Source organism: Misgurnus anguillicaudatus, chromosome 8 (assembly GCF_027580225.2).
Source record: "Misgurnus anguillicaudatus chromosome 8, ASM2758022v2, whole genome shotgun sequence".
Classification (NCBI taxonomy): Eukaryota; Metazoa; Chordata; class Actinopteri; order Cypriniformes; family Cobitidae; genus Misgurnus; species Misgurnus anguillicaudatus.
The window spans coordinates 23,926,121-23,949,302 of NC_073344.2; the positions used below are offsets into that span (position 1 = coordinate 23,926,121).

Genomic DNA, 23,182 nt, shown 5'->3' on the forward strand with positions numbered 1-23,182 from the left:
TATGCAAGCAGGTGGAGATAATGAATACAACACTTGTTACTGGTGTGACTAAAGCCGATGTACACTGTCCTGCTTATCGTGCCTGTAATCGTGTGATAGCCGTGCTGTGTTGTGCTACAAGTCTCATTGAACTCGACCATTCAGCAACTTTTTACCGTTTACTTTGTTGGTCTTTGGTTTATAAAGACGATACATGGAAAGTGAATGCTGAAACTTTGCATTGTTTGTAGTTTAGCTTTGATTTCTGTCATTTATGTGCCTTTCTTTTCGCCTTTTAGCATGCATTGCAATAATTCATTGTGTGTTAAAGTTCACGAATGTCCAGGGGGTTAGGGTTCGATGGTGATGTCTTCAAATGAAACAGGGTAAATCTGAGCAACTCGTGAGTGAATCTAGTGATGGGTCTTCATATAAGCTAACAATTTTCAAGTTCTCTGAATGAAACAAAGGGGTGAGAAGTTGCTGACTAGTCGCTTCACTTCATGCAATGCTTGATATCGATTCAAAAGTCCAATACTGTTCCATTAAAGGTACCATGATGGTAGATGATGTAATAATGTGCAATGGGTTTATAAATGTTGTAAACGCATGTCATCTTACGGATGTATTCTACCTAGTTTGGGGTGGTATAAAAAGAATGAATGATATGACTTTTCCGGTTTGTAATTTCCCCCCAAATGATTGTTTGTAAACCGTAGGCTCCATTTTGTACAGAATGTTATAAATGTATACATTGTAAATAGCGTGGCCCTGCATTTGCAACAACAATCATTCAGAGATATGATTTGTATGGGAGATTTTGCTTTTGTTACCGACGGAGTGGCCCGGTCCACGTGAGAGCTGGCATGATTCTGATGTTTGTAACACAACCATAAAGACGTGTCCATCTGTCATAATAAAACCACAAAGTTCCTTAAACGCTGCCGTGTGTGTGCGTCATATTTAAAAGAAATCATTTCATTTTGAAAGGTAATTATTGCATTTCTTAAAATATATTTCAGTTCTATACAACATAAGAATACATTTACGAAGGATTTGTATGCGTTTTATGTGAATGAGCATTTTTATTAGTAATTTTAGCCATGATTGAAGTTACAAAGTTTATCGTCATTGCAAAAAATTAATGAAATCAACACTCCTGAAATATTTATTTGTGTAATATGTAGGATTAAAATGATGTAGCCTATTTGTAGAGCTCCCCCAATTTCATTTGTACTTATGTTAATTCCCACATGAAAAAATGCTGTATACTTTTGTATTTACTATATTGAACTATGATGAAACTCAGTCTCAAACATACTATAATGTTTTGAACCTTGCCACAGATATTAAAATATTGTATTGAGTACTGCACAGTAGTAAATACCACATAATACTAGTAATGACTTTAATATAACATGCAACAGTACAATAAACTAGTCATTGTTCCGGTGTGTTTGATCAGGGCTGTAACTAAACTTTGTAGGAAATAGGATCTTGAAGGCCAGAGTTAAGAACTTCTGAACTACATTTTTCACGTAGACTGCTATGTATGTGCTGTTACTTTATGTAAATACAGTTGAAGAGATCCTGATGCTGAGAGCACCAAACGCGTAAAGGGGAGGAGTTGGTCGCCGCCACGTGTCTTAAGCTATAAAACCGGTGTGATCGACCGTCAGACTGAGCCGAAGGACTTACGAGGTCAAAGGGATCCCTAAAGCGGAGAAGCATGCCGGCAAAACCAGCCCCAATAAAGAAGTCGGCTAAGGCCGCCAAGAAGGAGGAACCCGCCCCGGCACCAGCGCCCGCGCCTGCGCCTGAACCGGCACCTGAGCCGGCACCTGCAGAACCAGCACCAGCAGAACCTGCTGCCCCCGCTGAACCTGCTGCCCCTACCGAAGCTGCCCCTGCTGAGGTTGAAGCTCCTCCTGCCGAAGCCGCGCCAGCGGAGGAACCCAAACCTCCAGCTGAAGGTACTGTCAAATGCGCAACGGGGATACCCAAACGCGCGCGCGTGCAAATACAGGGCTAGAATAGATTTTGTTGTTAATATTGGATGAGTGTCACGGGGACATAATATACCCAAAATATAAATAAAATAAAATCTGGAATGTTTATGTATAGGCTACTACAGCTCAAAAGTAGAAGATCATTTAAATGCACCTTATGGTGTATGCTTTTTTAGAAAACTACTTTTTTATTTTAAAAATGTATTTTTAGATTACTTACACTGAATAATGGCATTAAAAGATCAGAATAGATAGGAAATCCATAATGTTTCAAAACATCTCAGGGGGATTCTGACCTTTTGAACTGTAGTGTGTGTGCGTATAAATACAATAACAATAATTATCACAAGCTAAATTTATTTCAAAAGCATTTTGCTTGTTTGTTTAGTTGTTGTAATCATGTTTCATTTGTTTAACTCATTTTACAGTATAGAAAAGTGTTACAATGCAAATCTTCATGGTCTGAATAAATGTACCCTGAGTTTTCATAGAATTATCTTAATGTAAATGCTTGATTTTGGGTTGTAAGGTTAATTATTTGTTTAAGGTCAACTCTTAAACAACCAACATACCAGTTTAACACAATTACAGAAGTATCCCACCTAACACATAACTCCTAATGCTTGAAAACTTAATGTGCATTGCTGCCAGCCAAGTTTGGCTGGTACTAACTCAGTACAGATCACAGCTGATGGGTTAAAAAAAACACAGTGAGTATTTACACCTGTTCACCTCTCTTCACTATTAGTGATCATAGCAGCTGTTCATACTGACCTACCCCACGCATGCTTTGCTACTTTCAACCTAATTTACTCAATCATTTAAATTTGGTTTTATAGGGAACGTTTTGCTCACATTGGTGGCACCGGGCATGAATCCAAAATATTTGTGTTTAGCTTTGCCATGCTTTGATATTGTTTAATGCAGTGTGAACAGCAGGCTGAAAATGTGTTTATAAAATCAGAGATCCTTAACTGTTAATCTGTTTATTTTGTCGCTCTAACAATGGCAAAGTATCCTAATGGTTTTCGACAGCTATGAAATTACTATTTAACACCAAGCATATCTACTGAGACCTTATAAGCCGAAGGAATTTAGAGCCTGTAGATAACGCAGACAACACATCTCAACCATTCCACTTACAGACACATCCAGAGATTTAACCCAGTACAACATGCAGCACATTCATCTAATACAAATATATCAACATTAGTCTGACTTTTTATCAAATTAACATTCAGAAAATGACTTTTGAAAATGTGTTTAGTCAAAATTTGCATATCAGTCTCTAACTCCTGCTTATTTTTAACATAAACTAAACACATCCATTAAAGCTTCATAATAATGTTAACCATTTTAAATCTAATTTTGATCTTAAATCATTCTTATATTTAATGTGTATGAGAAAACTATTATTTAGCCTTGCTGCTATTAGTATACAAATGCATGAAAACATTGCACAATAAAGTTTTAGTACTTGTAGCTTTAAGTAAATATTGTGTTTGTTAACAATTTATGCACATCGTTTTTGCTATTAATTAGTAAATTTTAGGATTGAGACAGTTTTCAGTGTATGCTGATATAATCTAAATGACAAAACATGAACAGATTGTTCACAACCAAGTCTCACGGCATTTCGTGTACACGAATATCGTTGTTTTGTGTGTGTCACCTGGCACGATAGTTAAAGGTGCAGTGTGTAACTTTTAGGAGGATCTCTTGACAGAAATGTAATATAATATACATAATTAGTAGTGTATAAAGACCTTATATAATGAACTGTATTGCTTTTAATCTACATACACTGCGCGTCTCCTTACATGGAAGTCGCCGGCATGTTTCTACAGTAGCCCTAAACGGACAAACTGATCTATGGAGCGCGCTTCGTCCCTACATTGTCTCAGACGATGACATGTTTGTCTTGTGTCGTCTACCATATGCGTTTTGAAATTAAGGGGTGAGCTGTTGGTTGCAATTCACAATCTCACCACTAGGGGACCCTAAAATTTACACACACCACTTTTAAACCTTATGTGTTCTGTTTACTGTTAGATATCAGACTTTGTAAACTAAACTCCAATCCTAACATTCGAAGTGACAATGGTTAAAAAAGATTTGTAAGAAATTGAAAAATCAATAGAGACAAACATTTAATTGAAAGTTGTGTGAAAAGTGACACGAAAAAAGAACGAGAAAATGATCTCTCTAAGTATAAATTGCCACAGGGATAATGCTTTCTTTGTTGGCTAACTCGTAAATTAGCGCGACGCTGGTTCCCTCACTAAAAAGCTTTTGGATTATTGCAAAAATAAGCTTTGTATTTAACAAAAGTTAAAGAAACTTACACGTTTTGTTCACTTAGTTAGTCTTCACAGATGAACACAACTTTTATGAATTTTGACGTCAAAATTTGGCTTTTTATTTCTACATTTCAAAATTCATAAAATTTGTATTAACTTGTTGGACAAACATGTAAGTGTTTTAAACTTTTGTTATTTTTTTGCGAAAATCCTGAAGTTTATGAGAAAAATTCATAAGCTTTTGTAGGCAGGTTAGCCTACAAAAGACATCATCCCTGCGACACTTTATAACAGATTAGACCTGGATAGACAACACTAATGCTTTGAGCTTTTATATGCTGCTTTATTAATGTACTCCTGCTTATTTAACACCAGCTGCTCCTGAAGCTCAACCTGCTGAGGAAATCAAAGCACCTACACCACCTCCACCCGCAGGTAAACCTACCAGAAGAATACAAAGTCCTTCATTTTACATATTCATTTGTGTCTGTTTGTCTGTTTACAATCAAACTTTAGAGGGAGCCAATACAGTATATACATGTCATATTAAATGACTGTTTTGTCTGAAGAGCCCACCAGCGAGCCTCTGGAGCTCAGCGTTGAGGACGTCAATGATACTTCAATCACCATCTCATGGAGACCACCAGCCAACATTGGAAACTCTGGTTTGGACGGCTACACTGTGGAAGTCTGCAAAGAAGGAAGTAAGTTTGATTTGAAACATAAATGGTGACGTACTTTGGTTTCGAATGTAGTCAACATATCTATTGATTGATCAATTAATCTTAAAATCATTTGATTAAGGTAGACTTGGTTTACTCTAGCATTTACTTCTTAAATATACCACCTCACAATATTTTATCTTAAATGAGACGCGGGATTAGTGTTCAATAGTCTGGGTAAACCATCAGTTGCACCTGTCCTAAATATGTCAATGCAACATTTACACCCCACCTAACTTCTGTCCCTATATGGGCTGAGGCATTTCTACTGCCACCGACGTGTCTGTACAGAGAAGAGCTGAGTGTTCACTTCCAGACGTAAATACAGTTGAACCTGCTGATGCAGCTTTTAAAATGGTGTAAAATAAGACTGCAAAATAAACTACGTTCACTCGCATGCACAATCATTATGGCAAAATTACATTTTATTGTGATCAAGAAAACCTTTTGGTCATTAGAAGTAAATGCTTCAAATACACAAACTTCGAAATTCACAAAAATTGCAATCTCTCTTTAATAAAATTGTTTATGAAGTTGGTTTAGAAAATGCCAAGAATGTGCAGAGATGTGATTTACTCAGTGCCTATAAATATAAGATAAAACATGACACCAAAATATTATCATTCACTTCATCGTGTTTCTATTTTATATAATGAATACTACTTTATTATTATTATTTTAATAAGTAATTATAAAGTATAAGAATGAGCTGTTTAAACCTTTTAATAAAATGTAAAAAGTGAAAAGTTATATCAACTTTAAAAATAACTTTAATTGGTAACACCTATAAAATTTAAGTTGTTTCAAATTAAAAAAAAAAATTAGTTGTGTCACTTTAGGAGAAAAATGTAAGAGTTACCAATTGAATTAATTTAAGTTAATCCAACTTTTCACTTTTTACCGTGTAGTTGTGTACACTTTAATTTTTAAGTGTATAAATTACAATTAATTTCAACTTTCTTAACTAGTTAGGAGTTGCTATAAATTATAAAAAAGGAAGTTGTAATAACTTAAGCTAATTCTACTTTATTTTTTAAATTTAATTCAACTCCTTAATAGTAAAGAAAGTTGAAATGAATTTAAAATTTCAAGTCAATTTATACAATTTAGTATGCAACCAACTATTTTAAGTTTTGACTTGTGATACGTTGGCATAACTTAGCGAATTAAGTTAAACTATTTCAACTTGATTTTATAAGTTACAGTAAATATAATAGTTGATTTGATATCATTTTTACAGTGCACTACCGTATTTTATGTTTATAGCACGTGTCTAGCGATTTAAGATCTATTTGCAATCACTGTAAAATAATCAACAATGAATAGTTAGGATTTTATTTTTCACACACACTGTAACCATTTTTTTTGCTGCCTTACTTTTTGTGTTTATTCAACTCAGATTTACAAGTTTTACAATTTCAGCCTACTATTATTTATCCTGGCCAGAGATGAGTTGCTACAACTTAGTTATAACAACTATAAGTTATAACAACACTGTAAAAAAATTGCTGTTATTATGCAGCTGGTTGCCAGTAATTTACTGTAGAAGAAAAGACTGAAAATGTTTCTTGTTCATTTAACTTTGAACAAACTGTTGCTTGTAAATAAATATAAAAGCTACAGTAAGTTACTAATAAACAGCTGTAATTTGTACATTTTTTACAGTGTAATCTCTAGTCAAGATAAATAATAGTAAGTTAAAATGACTTGATTAAACAAAAAAATGTATAAGGCAGCAAAGAATTTATTTTGTTATAGTAGATGATATAAAAGCAGTGCATTGCAGTGATATGTCAATACAGTTTTTTTGACTAAGCGCTCAACTAAGATTTGTAGAAAAATGTTTCATTGCACATTTACATTTACCTTAATGCATTTGTCAGACACTTTAGTGCATTGCAAGGTATCATTTTTTGTAATGTTTGTGTGTTCCCTGAGTTCAAACCCATGATCTTTTCTGCTGGTAATGCACTGCTTTTAACACTAAATCTACTCTCATTTTCATCAGCTGGTGAGTGGAAAGCAGTGAACGAGGAGCTCTCTGTCTCCTGCCGCTATATCATCAAGAATCAGACCACCGGTGACCGTCTGAACATTCGGGTGGTGGCGGTGAACCCTGCCGGGCGCAGTCCTCCTGCCACTCTGCCCGATGCTGTCCAGGTCAGAGAGGTTGCGGGTAAGATTGACCAAATTTAGGAAAATGTGTGCTTTTGTCCGAACGTCTTGCCTGGTTGTGTAACTTCTCCAAAGATTAGGGGCCACCCCTGACGTCTCATGTGTCCTGGACCTCAGTGCTATCTAAACGAGGACTTCACCTCTCATGCTCGTCTAAAGTGCCCTACAATTAGATCTGAGGACTTGGCAGTTGGGCAAAAATAAATCTACCTGACACGAGTTTGAAGTGTAGCGTTACAACCAGAACAGGTCAAACTGTGTGATACCACCACACTGCATTCAATTTAAAACACGTTATCACATCTTATCCGTTGCTGTGAGATGTTCTAAATATTGCTGATATTAAACTACTATACTAAAAAGTTTGGCATTGAATTTTTAAGTATTACAAAGGTGTAGCGCATTCAACCGCAATATGGTAGATCGTTAAGTAAAGCCGTATATTTTCCAAGTGTCCTAAAGAAAGAAATTGTAAATGAAGGACGGAAAGTCTAGCGGTCATGGAATGTAACATGAATCCAGGCTACATGAAAGGAGGGGACTTTTGGCCAAATGCCAATTAAAGGACTCTGCTTCCATCGATGCCATTGGCCGGAAGTCCTGTGTCCGTGTTGAAATGTCTTTTCTAATAAGAAGAATTTCTGTTTATAGATCCTTAGAAAATCATTGGTAAGTGACTTCGATTAACAAGGATTAGTTGAAGAAGGTTTTGCATAGCTTCAAAGTCATTGACAGCCAACCGCCTGGATTGGTATCAAGCTACTTCCTTTAAGAGCGACGGCAACAAGTGTGAAGGGTTTGGGGTGGGATGCATTCCCATATGTTCTCGCACCGCACAAGGAGTCAAGTGGCATCTAAGGTTTCCAATGAGGCTTTTTAGCCTTCTGGAGATGCTATGTTTATTTAGAGGCATGCTGTAGGGTTTATGAGAGGGGTTGATACTTCAAAAAGCAATGAAACAGCTTTCCAGTTTGCAGCTTAGGAAAGGGAGTCTTTCCGGTTTCAATTAATCATTTTACAATCCAATGCGGATAAGTGCAACTCTCTTCCCATACAGCAAAAAAATACATTTCTCTGGCCAAAAAAAAATATCTTTTCAATAAATGCTAAATAGATTTTGTAGAAAGAAAAGCTTAATTAAATAGATTTTTTTATTGGAAAATATATTGTTTTAACCTTCATATATCAACAAGTATTTCAAAATGTAAAATGGGGCAACACTGCAAAAAAATAACTTTCTTACTTATAGAATTTTGTGTTTTGTTTTCAGTAGAAATATCAATTTTTTTTGATTGAGATGTATTTTCTTGATGAGCAGAGTGACCTAGAAAAATAAGTTTGGTTTTTAGACAAAAAATATACAATTTAAGCGAATTTGTGCTTAAAACAAGCAAAAAAAAAAATGTGCCAATGGAATAAAAAAATTATTAAATTAAGTGTTTATAAAAAATTAAACTTATTTCAAGAAAATATTTCTTATTCCATTGGCAGATTTTTTTTGACTTGTTTTAAGTAATTTACTTAAAGTTTATATTTTTGGTCTAAAAACTAGACTTATTTTTCTAGGTCATTCTGCTCATTAAGAAAATACATCTTAATTTAAAAATTTTTAGATATTTTACTGAAAACAAGACAAAAATACTTAGTAAGAAAGGATTTTTTTGCAGTGAACAAATACATTTTTCATTTTACAACCCATACAGCATAAAAATATATTTTCCTGACCAAAAATAAGTTTATAGGCTAAAGTGTGTATAAATAATAAATTAATAATACATTTATGTAAACATACATTTAAAACTATATTTGAAAATATTTTTGCCGTATGGTTTGTTGTTTAAAGTAGAAACAAAATCTGACACTTAAAAATAGGACTGATCTATTTTAAGTTATGTTGAGTCTGACAGAACTGTCATTAGCATGTACGTTAGCATGTTAGCAAGTGTATCCCTCCAATGTGATGTTTTACAGTAAACATTCATATAATTTTAGCTTCTACTTCTGTAGATAATGTTTTACCTGCTAGTTAGTTTCTGAAATGTTTTGAAAGTTAAACTCTATAACCATAGCAAGTTAAGTGTGGTGTTAGCTACAGTGGAGGATGAAATTACGGCTAGCTTGCATCCAGTTGGTCTCAGATAGAAAAATGGGATCATATTAAGGTTAGCAAACTAGTTCCTCTTCCTTTATTTCTTTACACCATTCCAGCATCTACGGCTATATTCATGGCGAGAACCATTTAACAAGTTTTATTCAGACAAGTTGATCCATACACAGGTTGGGGGGTTGCATGTTTTTGGCCTGTGGGAGGAAACAGGAGTACTCGGAGTAAACCCAAGCTGACACCGGGAGAACATGCAAACTTCAAACAGAAAGACCACCTGCCCTAGCCAGGGCTTGAACTGTAACTAGTTCACACCTATTGTTATCAAAAGAAATATTCAGTGAAGTTTGACCTCCAAACTCTAAAATTTAAATAACTATTATTTAATTGTAAGATTAGCTGTTTCAGTTCTTTAAAAAGTTTTGTTTTTCCTCTTCAGATCGCCCCAAGATCCGTCTGCCACGTTCCCTGAGGCAGCGTTATGTGAAGAATGTTGGAGAGAAGATCAACCTTCTTATTCCCTTCAGTGTATGTCATCTGTTCATAAAAATGCTTAATGCTAATGCTACCCAGCTAACAATAACTGTCATTTTACCGTCTAGGTTAACTAGTCCAAAATAAACTTGAATGTGGTTTTTGCCCAAAATAACTTTTGAGATTTCCATCATGTAAGCAAAGTCAACATTGTTTACAAGGTGTTTGCTTTTATTTATTTTGGTTAGATGTTTATTAAATTTTCACTGACAGCCCAAATTTTGCCTTTAGATGTCTTTTAATTGCTTGCTGGGAAGTTTCATTTAAATGTTTGGTTACTAAACACCTGCCTATTATATTCTGCATTGTAGTGGTTGAATCAAACAAAATATAAGACATTAATAAGTAAACGGTTTAACTTAATTCTCTAGTACTCTCTAGTAGTCTCTTGCTGCTGCACATTGTTTTTATTGTTCATTCGAGAAGTTGCTTTCATTAAACGGGTCAGTTCTGCACATTGGGGTACGTAATTGAATGTTCACACTCATCATCTTTACTTACCTGTAGGGCAAACCACAACCAGTTGTTTCATGGACGAAGGATGGTCAGCCTATTGACACTAAAAAGGTGAACGTCCGTAACAGCGATAAAGACAGCATCTTCTTCATCCGTGCCGCTGAGCGCGCTGACTCTGGTGTGTATGAGATGTGTGTTAAAGTGGACAGCTTTGAGGACAAAGCCCAGATAACTCTGCAGATTGTCGGTAAGTGTTGTAAACGTCGTTCACAAAGTCGGACATTGGAAGAATATACTGTTTCATCCAGATTTTTGTTAACCTGTTTACCAGAGTTGCCTGGACCTCCAGCCAGTGTCAAGATCGTGGACACCTGGGGCTTCAATGTTGCTCTGGAATGGACCGAGCCCAGAGACAACGGCAACACAACAATCACCGGATACACCGTCCAGAAGGCCGACAAAAAGACAGGGGTACAAGACAGGGCTTCTTTAATAACTACAACAATTACAAATCTTTTAGAATTATAGCGTTTGAATAACATGAACCAAACAAGGATGTCATTATCTGCATGTCTTTGCAGGACTGGTTTACGGTACTGGAACATTATCACAGACTGAATGCCACCGTTTCAGACCTTATCATGGGCAACACCTACATCTTCAGGGTCTTCACTGAGAACAAATGTGGAAGAAGTGAAGAGGCCACCGTTACAAAGACCTCAGCCACAATCCAGAAGACGGGTGAAAAAGATTTTTCATTCATTTAACAAATGAATGTTACGTTTCCTTGACATTACTTAAAGGTTCATGGAAACATTGCATTAATGTAAAACTGTATTTATCTAAGCATAGATGAATAATTCGAGTTTTGTACATGTTAATGACATATCGTGAATGTTAAACATGATTGTGTCCACCTCCTTATGTAAACCTTGTGCATGCAAAAGACCACCAATCTCAACATAACAAAGACAGTCGCGATGTACGCCACAACATTAAATTAATTACAAAGTTGTTACAATGCTAAAAACTAAGTTGTGACTGAGTTAGCGCTATATACTTATTAATGCTATATGCTAGCGTTTAGACTGAAGTTTTGCAGGTCCATACTAAAAAAACAAATTTTCACTCGGAAACGTCCATTAACAATCTCCAAACAATTGATTATTCCTTAAATTTTGTATCTTCATCTGATACAGACTCAAACGCAAGATCTGTTTACACACACACACAGAGCTACTGAAGGAGCTGCTCTGTGAAAGAGCCAATCAGAGCAGAGCTCATCATTATTATTCATGGCCCATTTCAAAAATGGCACATTTAGACCATTTTTCAGTATAAGGATGGATCGTTCATGTGGAGGTCAGAGCGTGTTGGACATGTGGGGTTTCAGTTTTACTCATATTAAAAACATTTTTCACTTGAATTTAGATCATTTCCATTATTTCCCCTGCCAGGAATTGTTTCTCTGTAATCTGACAAAGTTTGTTCTTCTCACTTTAGGTATTAACTATAAACCTCCAGACTATAAAGAGCGTGACTTCAGTGAGGCCCCAAAATTCACCACCCAGCTAGCAGACCGCAGCACCACCGTCGGCTACAACGCCAAACTGCTCTGCTCCGTCAGGGGATTCCCAAAGGTCTGTGATTCACTAACATATGTGAATAATTAATGTAAGTGATTCACTAATGTATGTGAATCCTTAATGTATGTGATTCACTAACATATGTGAATAATTAATGTAAGTGATTCACTAACGTATGTGAATTCTTAATGTATGTGATTCACTAACATATGTGAATCCTTAATGTGTGAATCCTTAACGTATGTGATTCACTAACACATGTGAATCCTTAACGTATGTGAATTCTTAACATATATGATTCACTAGCGTATGTGATTCACTAACGTATGTGACTCCCAAACGTATGTGAATCTCGAACATATGTGAATCCCGAAAGTATGTGAATCCTTAACATATGTGAATCCTTAACATTTGTAAATCCTTAATGTATATGATTCACTTATGTATGTGATTCACTAATGTATGTGACTCCCAAACTTATGTGACTCCCAATCGCATGTAAATCCTTAACATATGTGAATCCTTAACGTATGTGATTCCTTAACGTATATTATTGACTAACGTATATGATTCACTAACGTATGTTACTCCCACACATATGTGAATCCCGAACATATGTGAATTCTCAACATATGTGAATCCTTAACATATGTGAATCCTTAACGTATATGAATCCTTAACGTATATGATTCACTAACGTATGTGATTCACTTCACGTATGTGACCCCCAAATGTATTGTGACTCCCAAAAGTATGTGAATCCTTAACGTATATGAATCCTTAATGTATATGTTTCAGTAACGTATGTGACTCCCAAACGTATGTAAACCCCAAACGTATGGGAATTCTTAACATATGTGAATCCTTAACGTATATGATTCACTAACGTATGTGATTCACTAATGTATGTGATTTACTAACGTATATGATTCACTTATGTATGTGATTCACTAATGTATGTGACTCCCAAACGTATGTGACTCCCAAACGTATGTAAATCCTTAACATATGTGAATCCTTAACGTATATGATTCACTAACGTATGTAACTCCCAAACGTATGTGAATCCCGAACATATGTGAATTCTTAACATATGTGAATCCTTAACATATGTGAATCCTTAACATATGTGAATCCTTAACGTATATGATTCATTAACGTATGTAACTCCCAAACGTATGTGAATCCCGAACATATGTGAATTCTTAACATATGTGAATCCTTAACATATGTGAATCCTTAACATATGTGAATCCTTAACGTATATGAATCCTTAACGTATATGATTCACTAACGTATGTGATTCACTTCACGTATGTGACCCCCAAATGTATGTGACTCCCAAAAGTATGTGAATCCTTAACGTGTATGAATCCTTAATGTATATGTTTCAGTAACGTATGTGACTCCCAAACATATGTAAACCCCAAACGTATGGGAATTCTTAACATATGTGAATCCTTAACGTATATGATTCACTAACGTATGTGATTCACTAATGTATGTGATTTACTAACGTATATGATTCACTTATGTATGTTATTTACTAGCTTAGGTGATTCAGTAATGGATGTGATTCACTAACATATATGATTCACTAACGTATGTGATTCACTAACGTATGTTATTTACTAGCTTAGGTGATTCACTAACGTATGTGATTCACTAATGTATGTGATTTACTAACGTATGTGATTCACTAACGTATGTTATTCACTAGCTTAGGTGATTCACTAACGTATGTGATTCACTAAGATATGTGATTCACTCACGTATGTGATTCACTAACGTATGTGATTCACTAACATATGTGACTCCTGAACGTATGTGACTCATGAACGTATGTGACTCCCGAACGTATGTGACCTCCAAACGTATGTAACTCACGAAACGTATGTGACTTACGAACCTATGTGATTACTGAATATATGTATGTGATTCTCTATTGGGATACATTATTGCAAAGAAAGTGCTGATAGGTATTTTGCAATGAAGTCTGTCCCATAATCAACACTTAATCTGTCAAAGGGTGCAAAAATCTTGTAGTGACAGTAACACCAGATTTAGTGGACGTCCTACTAATGAACTTAGAAGGGAGCTCACAGCGTAAACTGAATAAGTGAGATTCCTACATCACTATGACCAGATGAATGTCCAGACACTGATATGTGGAGGCCATGACACTGGCACAGAATGAAGCCAGAGTGTTTTTAGCGTTGATCTGCGTGGGAAAATCTTTCACTTCATTCACACACTGTAATCATTTCACAATAGATATACTGAAACTAACCATCCGCTTTCTATCCCATCTCTTTGCAGCCTAAGATCGAGTGGTTGAAGAACCAAATGATTATTGGTGATGACCCCAAATTCAGGCAAATCAGCAACCAGGGCATCTGCTCCCTAGAGATCCGCAAGCCCGGTAACTTTGACGGAGGCGTCTACATCTGCCGGGCCAGAAATGAGCACGGAGAAGCTCTGGTGAGCTGCAAACTGGAAGTCAAACGTAAGTCATCCCAATCTCCAGATGTTTCTTCTGTCCTACATATGAACTATGTATGAGTAAAATGTGTTGGTGACCGTACCACATATTAATTGCTAGAGAAGTTTTGGCACAACTTACTGGACTTTCTCTTGGTTCTTCCAGGGATTCCTGTGATTTGCAAGCCTGAAAATAGATGTAAAGCATATTATAGCTTATAGATCAAAAAAGAGAGAAAATATTTCGCTTAAGGTTTTGTTCTGTACGGTAGTCACAAAAAAGGGGAAAAACAAATCGGTTATTTGTATGTTTAAATTCAACCAAGTCCTTGTTTACCTTGTAAACTCTTTGGTAGAGCATGATGCTAGCAACACCAGTATTATAGGTTCGATTCGCAGACATAAAATAATAAAATGAATACAACGAATGAACTTACTTTAGACGTAAAAGCATCTGCATATTTGTAGCTGGAAGCTAATGCACACATTTGAATAATTTATTGTGTTTTAATGAAAGATGAATACGTTTTAAAAATACAGTACATATCATCCAAGCCTGAAAATATTCTCCCGATGATGCGGTCATAAAATGTTAACAGGTTTGTGTTTGGATCATTGCCGTGTCAAGTTATAAGAGAGAGAGACGTTTATGATTGGACATGCGAGTTTATGGAGGTCTAATATCAGTGTAAAGATGTGTTAAGTCATTGCAATGTCATTATTGCTTTATAAACATGTCAGATATAACTGGGTCACTGTAAATAATGTATCATTTTATTGCATGCATTTTATCTGAACTAGATTTTGTTTTTGTCAACAGAGCCTGTGGTCCATGACGCTGAGAAGAAATAAGACAATCACATTCATACAGGTCAGTTTTTGTCAATGTACTTATGTTCAGGGGTGATTGTAAAACAATACTGTTTGACTATTGTTAAAGGAGACATGTCACAAGACTTTTTTAAAGATGTCAAATAAATCTTTGGTGTCCCCAGAGTACGTATGTGAAGTTTTAGCTCAAAATACCCCACGGATAATATATTATAACGTTTTTGTAAGTGTGAGCAAAAATGTGTGTTTTTTGTGTGTGTGGATTTAAATGCAAATGAGCTGATCTCTGCACTAAATGGCTGTGCTGTGGTTGGATAGAGCAGATTAAGGGGCGGTATTATCCCCTTCTGACATCACAAGGGGAGCCAAATTTTTCACATGCTTGCAGAGAATGGTTTCCCAAAACTAAGTTACTGGGTTGATCTTTTTCACATTTTCTAGGTTGATAGAAGCACTGGGGACCCAATTATACATGGAAAAAGTCAGATTTTCATTATATGTCCCCTTATTATATTAGAATAGTCATATTAAAAACTGATTGTTTGAACTGAACTTAAAATATTGGTAAAGCAGAAATCTTGTTTTAGTTTTGCAGTTTGATAAAGATCTTTAAAGTATGAGTATATATGACAGGTCATCATTCATCCAGTCGCTCTTCAGCTGCTGCAGATTTTAAGTTAAATAATTTCATTTTGGTATCAGTTTAACAATGTCTGAGAGCAATGTTTGTGCACATCAATTGGAAAATATCTATGGTCTCATTATCAATTTAATAAAAAAAAGACTTCAGTATAATTGAATTTGAATGACTATTATTTTAAAGTATGTATATTCATAATTTAATGCAAGTATACTTTTATATTTACAACAAAGCCCTTTTTGTCACTTCATTTTTTAACACTGAAGAGCATTTAATCATGACCCAAAAATCTGTTTAGTTTTTCTATTTGGGTCTTGACAAGGCATCTGTCTTCTCCATGAGCTCTGACCTTACATGGGGTTCACTAAACTGGGAGACGTGGCCTCTGCTAGACGTCTGAACTGCTATTCATCATAAATGTAAACTGATGTGTACCAGATTACATTCACTGACTCTGTACTGGTGTACACATTTACTAGATCTTACTCCAGTAAAACACACTATCCAATAAAACACATTACCATAATAACAACACTTACATCTGCTTATATTCGATTTCATGAATCCCATTTTAATCCCACTGTACATGTTTAAAACTGAGAATTGAACATTTTGAATAAAGTAAAACGGCATGGTTATTATGCATTTTCACTCATGACTTTTGGACCCTAATGTACGTGTCTAAACTTTAATGTTTGTATGGTGGAGAGAAAATGCAATGAGATGCATTGAACTGCAGATCACCAAGTTTGGGTTTCAAACTATTTAGGACTGTACTGACACCTCTTTCTTATTCCTTTCTCTCTACATGTCCTGTAGTCTTTAATAAGGAACAGCAGAATGTAAAATCCTGTCTGAGGTGAGAACAAACACTTGTGTCATTTCATTTGCTATAAAACAAATATTTTAACAGTATCTCATGGCAATTCGTATGTATTTTAAGAGGTGGCTAATTCGGATGACTGCATTTGTACATTATGTGCAATTTTCTTTTGCCCCGTGACATTAATTATTGTTTTGTTTTATGATAATCGTATGTTTTTGTACGATTTACTTCATAACTCATACATACAAATACATTCTTGTAATACATACAAATTCTCGTTAGATCCGTCTCTTTCAGCTAAAATCAAAATGAGCCACATCTGAAGTGGTTAAATAACCAATATACAAACATGACACATGAGACCACATCAGCTGTAATATATATTATTATGCCAAGTTGTTACAAATAAATAAAGGTTATTAATTGTTTACTTTAAAAAAGAATGAGTCTTATTATGCCATTGAGTACTGAACATTAAATGTCTTCATATGTTCTGTTGCATGCATTTTGCACAAGTAATAATCCACTTAAGAGGATAGTTAACCAAAAATGAACATTCTGTCATATTTCATCCTCATGTTGTTCTAAACTTGCATGATTTTTTTCTCTAAAAAATACACAAAGATATTTTGATGAATGATGGTAAGCACATAGCTGTTGGTAATTATTGACTCTCATGGTAGGAAAAACAAATATGATGGAATTCAATGAGTACTGTGAACTGTGTGCTTAACATCATTTATCAAAATATCTCCTTTTGTGTTCATCAAAATAAAAATAAAAAACTCATACAGGTTAAGAACAACATGAGGATGAGAAAATGATGACAGAATTGACATATTTTGGGTGAACTATCCCTTTAAGGCTATGGTTACAATGATTTTACCATGGTTAAAATGCTTTAAGACACTCTGTATGTTTACGTTTGTATTAAATTAAATACTAGGGTGGTATCGTGATGATATCAGTTCTTGTCGCCATTTCTTGTCATGTACATTATTACTAATTTGATTCTTTTTCTGTAACATTTCTGAGGATTGTGAAGATGCCTTCTGCTGATAAGAAGATACATGAACTGTACATATGAAATAAAAAATATATATAAACATAGACATTTTCCTCTTTTTCCTATTCAATGCTTTGACATACGGTTGTAGACGTTTACATCAATAGTGGTCTGTCTGTGTATGGATGCGTATTTTTGTCCCTGAATGTGTCTCTTGGATAAACTCTCACCAAGACCAACAGGACCATCCATCCAGTGTGTGTTAAATTAAACTTTAGTCTTTCTCTGAGATAATGTCATTGTCATTTTTCACAATGTCTGTATACAAACCCAATGTAATGCTGCTGTTTAGTTCAGCTCTGTCTTTAAACGTTATACTGTACATGTTTAAATGAAGGTAATATCCAGTTTGTGTAAAATGATCATTTAATACATCTGTTATGATGACCATATTAACACAATACAGAAATAGATATCATAAAAGTAACTGCTTTAGAAACTTTGTAATGTCTTACCGACTGTTATACACCCTACTATCCAGTGTTGGGTCAAGAAGGGATGAAACCAATTTGTTCGGTTGTAATTTAACCAATGCTGTGTTGTTTCAACCCAAAAAAGTTGTTTTAATTCATTGATTGGTCAAATATATAAATTTCCTGCATTAATTAAACCCAACAGCTGGGTTCATCTCTTTTTGACATGACACATGATGTTTAAACTAAACTTTTCACCTTGGACTTTTACTTTCTGTAAAGCTGCTTGGAAAAATGCTATGCAAATAAAAAATGATAGTGGTTCCCTCTGCTGGTGATGTGTAGAACTACATGTAAGTCAGGATAGAGGCGTGCACACAAGTTACTGTTCTTTACCAGTCAAGTGATCCATAAACAGTTTAATTCTCAATCATAACTGTACACACGGCCATTTCTATCTGTATAAAGTAAGACTTTTCATTATCCATATCCATAGTACCATAGCAAATAAAATAATATTACCATCTGATGATGCCATTTTTATATGATGGTTGGTGGTATAGGCTACTTCAAATGGTCAATAATAGGATTGGTTGGTTCATTGTAAAAAAGCAAGTTACCTTGTTGCCTAAGTTCCTTTAACTCTAAAATATAGTTGTAAAAATAGTTGTCAATTAATATTTTTAAGATAAATTAACTTAAGATTTTTAGGCAACCAGGTAAATTTAAGTTGAACCAATTTTATTTTTTACAGACCCGTACGGCAAAAAAATATATTTTTTAAATATACAAAAAATGGCCCAAAAATATATTTGCTGAAATATATTTTGGAATATATTTAAATATATATATATACTTTTACCGATATATTTTTGGGCCATTTTTCGTATATATTTTGTTAAAGTAAATAAATTGTAAAGCATTAAAAATATATTTAGTCCTCCATATATTTCAATCCAAGGAAATATATTCACATCTTATTAGAAGAAAAACTTTGTTTATGTTACGAACCTGTAAACATAAGATAAAAAGGTTAAAAATTAAATATATTTTCAACTTCAAAAGAATACTTTATAAAATGTACTTGTATTTAGCATATATTTAAAATATATTCAGTCAAAAAATAAAATTTTTGCCATATGGGATGTAATATTAGAAATATATTTGCTTCCCCTTTGAAATACATTTGAAAATATATGTTAATATATTAAAATTAAAATTAAATATATTTTAAAATTCAAACATATATTTAATTGTGCATTACTTTCTACAAAATGTATTTAGCATATATTTAAAATATATTCCGTCAAAAAATACATTTTTGCCATATGGGATGTAAAATTAGAAATATATTTGCTTCCCCTTGAAATACATTTGAAAATATATGTTAATATATTAAAGTTCAAATTAAATATATTGTCAAATTCAAACATATATTTAATTGTGCATTACTTTCTACAAAATGTATTTAGCATATATTTAAAATATATTTTTGGCCAGGGAATTTTTTTTTTTTTTTTTGCTGTATAAGGTGTGCATTCTGGGCCTGGTATAAAATGACACGTATGTTACAAATGTAAAACCTGGCCACATCAAATAAAACTTTGCTTGTCATAAGCATGAAGTTAAAACAACTTGGTTTTGCAAGTGAATTGAACCTATTTTAAGTTTTGGCTTGTGAAAAGTTAACATAACTTGTACAATCAAGTTGAAATTGTTTAACTTTATTTGTTTAAGTTAAAGTAACATAAAACCATGTTAATTTGACAAAAATACTGCATATTTTTTATAGTGTATGGTTTGTACTGTGGGTCAGTCATTACTGTGACATATTTTATGTAAAGTCCTTCTGACAGCTACGATTTTTATTTCATTTTGTTTAGCGTCCTTTAAAGAATTTGCCTTTGCAACTCCTTTGAAAAACATGTTATAAATACTTATGCGAGATTCATAACATCACCAAACCCTTCACTGCATCTCTAAACCCACACAAGCACTTGACTTACTGGATGTTTACTGAGCGTCCTCTGAATTGATCAACACTGAATCTAAAGCTTTATCTCTAGATGTTTACAGCTACGTAAGAACAGGTGTGAGGTCAGTGCTGTTTGCTGAGTATAAATTTGTTTGCACTGATATACAGAAATGTCTGATCTGAAATTCAGAGAAATCTGATGACAAAATCCAACTACTTGTGGATTTTTAATCATCATTTGGAACCAATCCTAATGGAATGAATAAGCCGGATTTTGGGAATAAAGTTACCGAAGAAAGGAATCCAGTTTTATATCATTCCTATATTATTTAGCCTCTAGTGCTATTATTTAATATCATTTAAGCATACCTTGCAGTTATGGCCATGTTTATCCCACAAATGTAGTTCTGCTTAATGTACTCCTAACTTTAACATGCAAAACTTTCACATGCATAAACCTGCAAATACAAAACTAATTTCAATAGCAATCCTATTGTGATCATCTGTAATCTGATAACACGCAGCATCCCAAACAAAACAACGTTTATTGAATCAGGGTTTCAGTGCTTGTCATTCAATATTGTGACACGGCAGCTGGACAAACAAATGATGTCTGTTTTGTCTTCTGCAGTGAGGTTTAATGGCATAGAGAAGCACAACTACTGTACATGCAGCACTTAACTTCATTTGAAAACTCAATGAGAAATGACATTAGTGGTTCTTTAGAGTGATGAAAGAATTTCAGAAGCATTCCCTGCACGTACAGCCTTGATAATAATACTGTTTAATTTGAATATGTCTTGGGTTCAGACTAAAGTTTAAAGGTTAGATGCTCCTACTGTTATTTTAGTACTTGGGAGAAAGAATTAAAGTACCATAGGTGGTTGCTAGGCAGTTTTGAGACAGTTGCTAGGGTAATCTGCATGGTGACTAGGCCATAGGGTGTACTAGATGGGTGTTCTGGATGATTGCAACAGTTTCATGATTTTTATGACTGAAATGCTGCAATTGTGTGTAGGTTTTTAGTGGCCTCTAGTGGTGAGACTGTGAATTGCATACACCGGCTCAGCTCACCCCTCCCTTTCGAAACGCAAAGAGAAGCTACGGTAGCCGCCACAGGACAAACATGTCATTGTCTGAGACAACATAGTGACAAGTGACAACATACGCTCACCTAAAGGATTATTAGGAACACCATACTAATACTGTGTTTGACCCTTTTTCGCCTTAAAAACTGCCTTAATGTGGCATTGATTCAACAAGGTGCTGAAATCATTCTTTAGAAATGTTGGCCCATATTGATAGGATAGCATCTTGCAGTTGATGGAGATTTGTGGGATGCACATCGAGGGCACGAAGCTCCCGTTCCACCACATCCCAAAGATGCTCCATTGGGTTGAGATCTGGTGACTGTGGGGGCCATTATAGTACAGTGAACTCATTGTCATGTTCAATTTGAAATGATTCGAGCTTTGTGACATGGTGCATTATCCTGCTGGAAGTAGCCATCAGAGGATGAGTACATGTTGGTCATAAAGGGATGCACATGGTCAGAAACAATCCTCAGGTAGGCCGTGGCATTTAAACGATGCCCAATTTTGGCACTAAGGGGCCTAAAGTGTGCCAAAAAAACATCCCCCACACCATTACATTAATGAGAAATTAAACAGGTGTTCCTAATAATCCTTTAGGTGAGTGTGATTTGTCAGATTAGGGCTACTGTAGAAACATGATGGCGATGTAAAGGGACCCGCGGTGTATGTAGATAAAAATGGCTCATTCTAAGGTAATAAAATATACCATAATGGTTTATGTGAGATCTTTTTACAACACTGATAATATGGTTATGTATATAATCAGTGCATTTTTTTGTCAAGAGTGTACCTTTAATAAGACACAGTATACTAAGTCACATGTTACCACTATGAAAGGATTGAAGTTTTGGGCTAGAGGTAGGGATTTTGAAAATGCCTGAAAAAAGTATACGCTGGATTTACTTAAAAATATAGTGCATAATTTTTGCATCCACTTTAAGTAAGTTTTACTTGAAATTTTAACTATATGTTTAAGTAAATCCAGCGTATTATTTGTTTTAGTGTATTCCCAGTTTGCATAATATTGAGATTTGGGCCCTTATAAACCAACATAATTAAGTGCAGGACATTGTAATAGCTTGAATCTGATCACTAGCTACCTTTTATATAAATATGTTTAAAAAAATAAGTGGTGCCACTCTTCTCTTCAAACATCTGAAGAATTCTTGCCCTGTCATGGAGTCTGTGTTTTTCCAGTCATATATATCGTGTTGGCCAAAAGCTGCATTCGACTATGCCAAGCATAGCTCTGCAGGCACAGAAACAGGATGACTTGGACATCTGCCACAGCCTGAAAGACTCTGCTACTGCATCAGTAATAATGAATCTAATCGAATCACGGGCCCTGCACTTTCTATTCTGCTCCTGTGACATCCCCCCCCCCAAAAAAAACAACAACAACCCAGTGACATTACACAAGACCGTATAGGTTATTTGTAAATTTTTATAATATGTTCTGCAAGTTTAGACAATCTATAGCTCAGGTTTGTTTTAAATGCTTGTACACTCGCATCTATCAGACCTGAATCTATATATTAGATATGAATTGACATGTGCATCAAAATGCATATTTTGATATAGCATAAACCTATATGGAAATTTAAGTCTCCAGTCTCAGTGTGCATTCACTGTTAAAAGCACCCAGGCGAAGCGGCCCCGTACATGGCTGCCTGACTTTATTTCATTGATTTTAGATGTTGACGGATTGGACCCGATCAAACCCATTTAATTAGTATTGAGGCACCAGACTGAAAGTAAAGATGGATTTAAAGGGGTGGAGGAGTGACACCATTTGGTTGATGTGTATCGTACAGCTCTCCACCAGCACCTCTTCGCGCAACACATGAGACAATGTGAGGAAAGACTTCAGTGACCATAAAATGCTGGTTTTATTCTGAACTTCTGGAGTGTGTGAAGGAGATGCTGTGTTGGAGAGCGAGTCCCATCACTCTTCAATAATTTATATACAGCACATTAAGATACGTGATGCT

At 34.9% G+C, this 23,182-nt stretch overlaps 1 protein-coding gene across 2 annotated transcripts; it reads left to right on the forward strand.

Annotated features, from left to right (window-relative positions):
* The first annotated feature begins 1,645 nt into the window (after positions 1-1,645).
* On the forward strand, positions 1,646-18,451 carry mybphb (myosin binding protein Hb). 2 transcript variants are annotated; one of them, XM_055214126.2, is made up of 13 exons: positions 1,646-1,952; positions 4,664-4,723; positions 4,858-4,992; positions 7,019-7,186; positions 9,729-9,817; positions 10,331-10,526; positions 10,611-10,750; positions 10,861-11,020; positions 11,783-11,919; positions 14,185-14,371; positions 15,167-15,217; positions 16,637-16,676; positions 17,679-18,451. In XM_055214126.2, exons 1-11 carry the CDS (start codon positions 1,709-1,711, stop codon positions 15,196-15,198), a joined length of 1,548 nt encoding a protein of 515 aa, XP_055070101.2. In that variant the 5' UTR covers positions 1,646-1,708; the 3' UTR covers positions 15,199-15,217; positions 16,637-16,676; positions 17,679-18,451. The 2 variants fall into 2 exon arrangements, with proteins under 2 accessions (XP_055070101.2, XP_055070100.2); XM_055214125.2 differs by lacking the exon at positions 4,664-4,723.
* Positions 18,452-23,182: the final 4,731 nt, after the last annotated feature.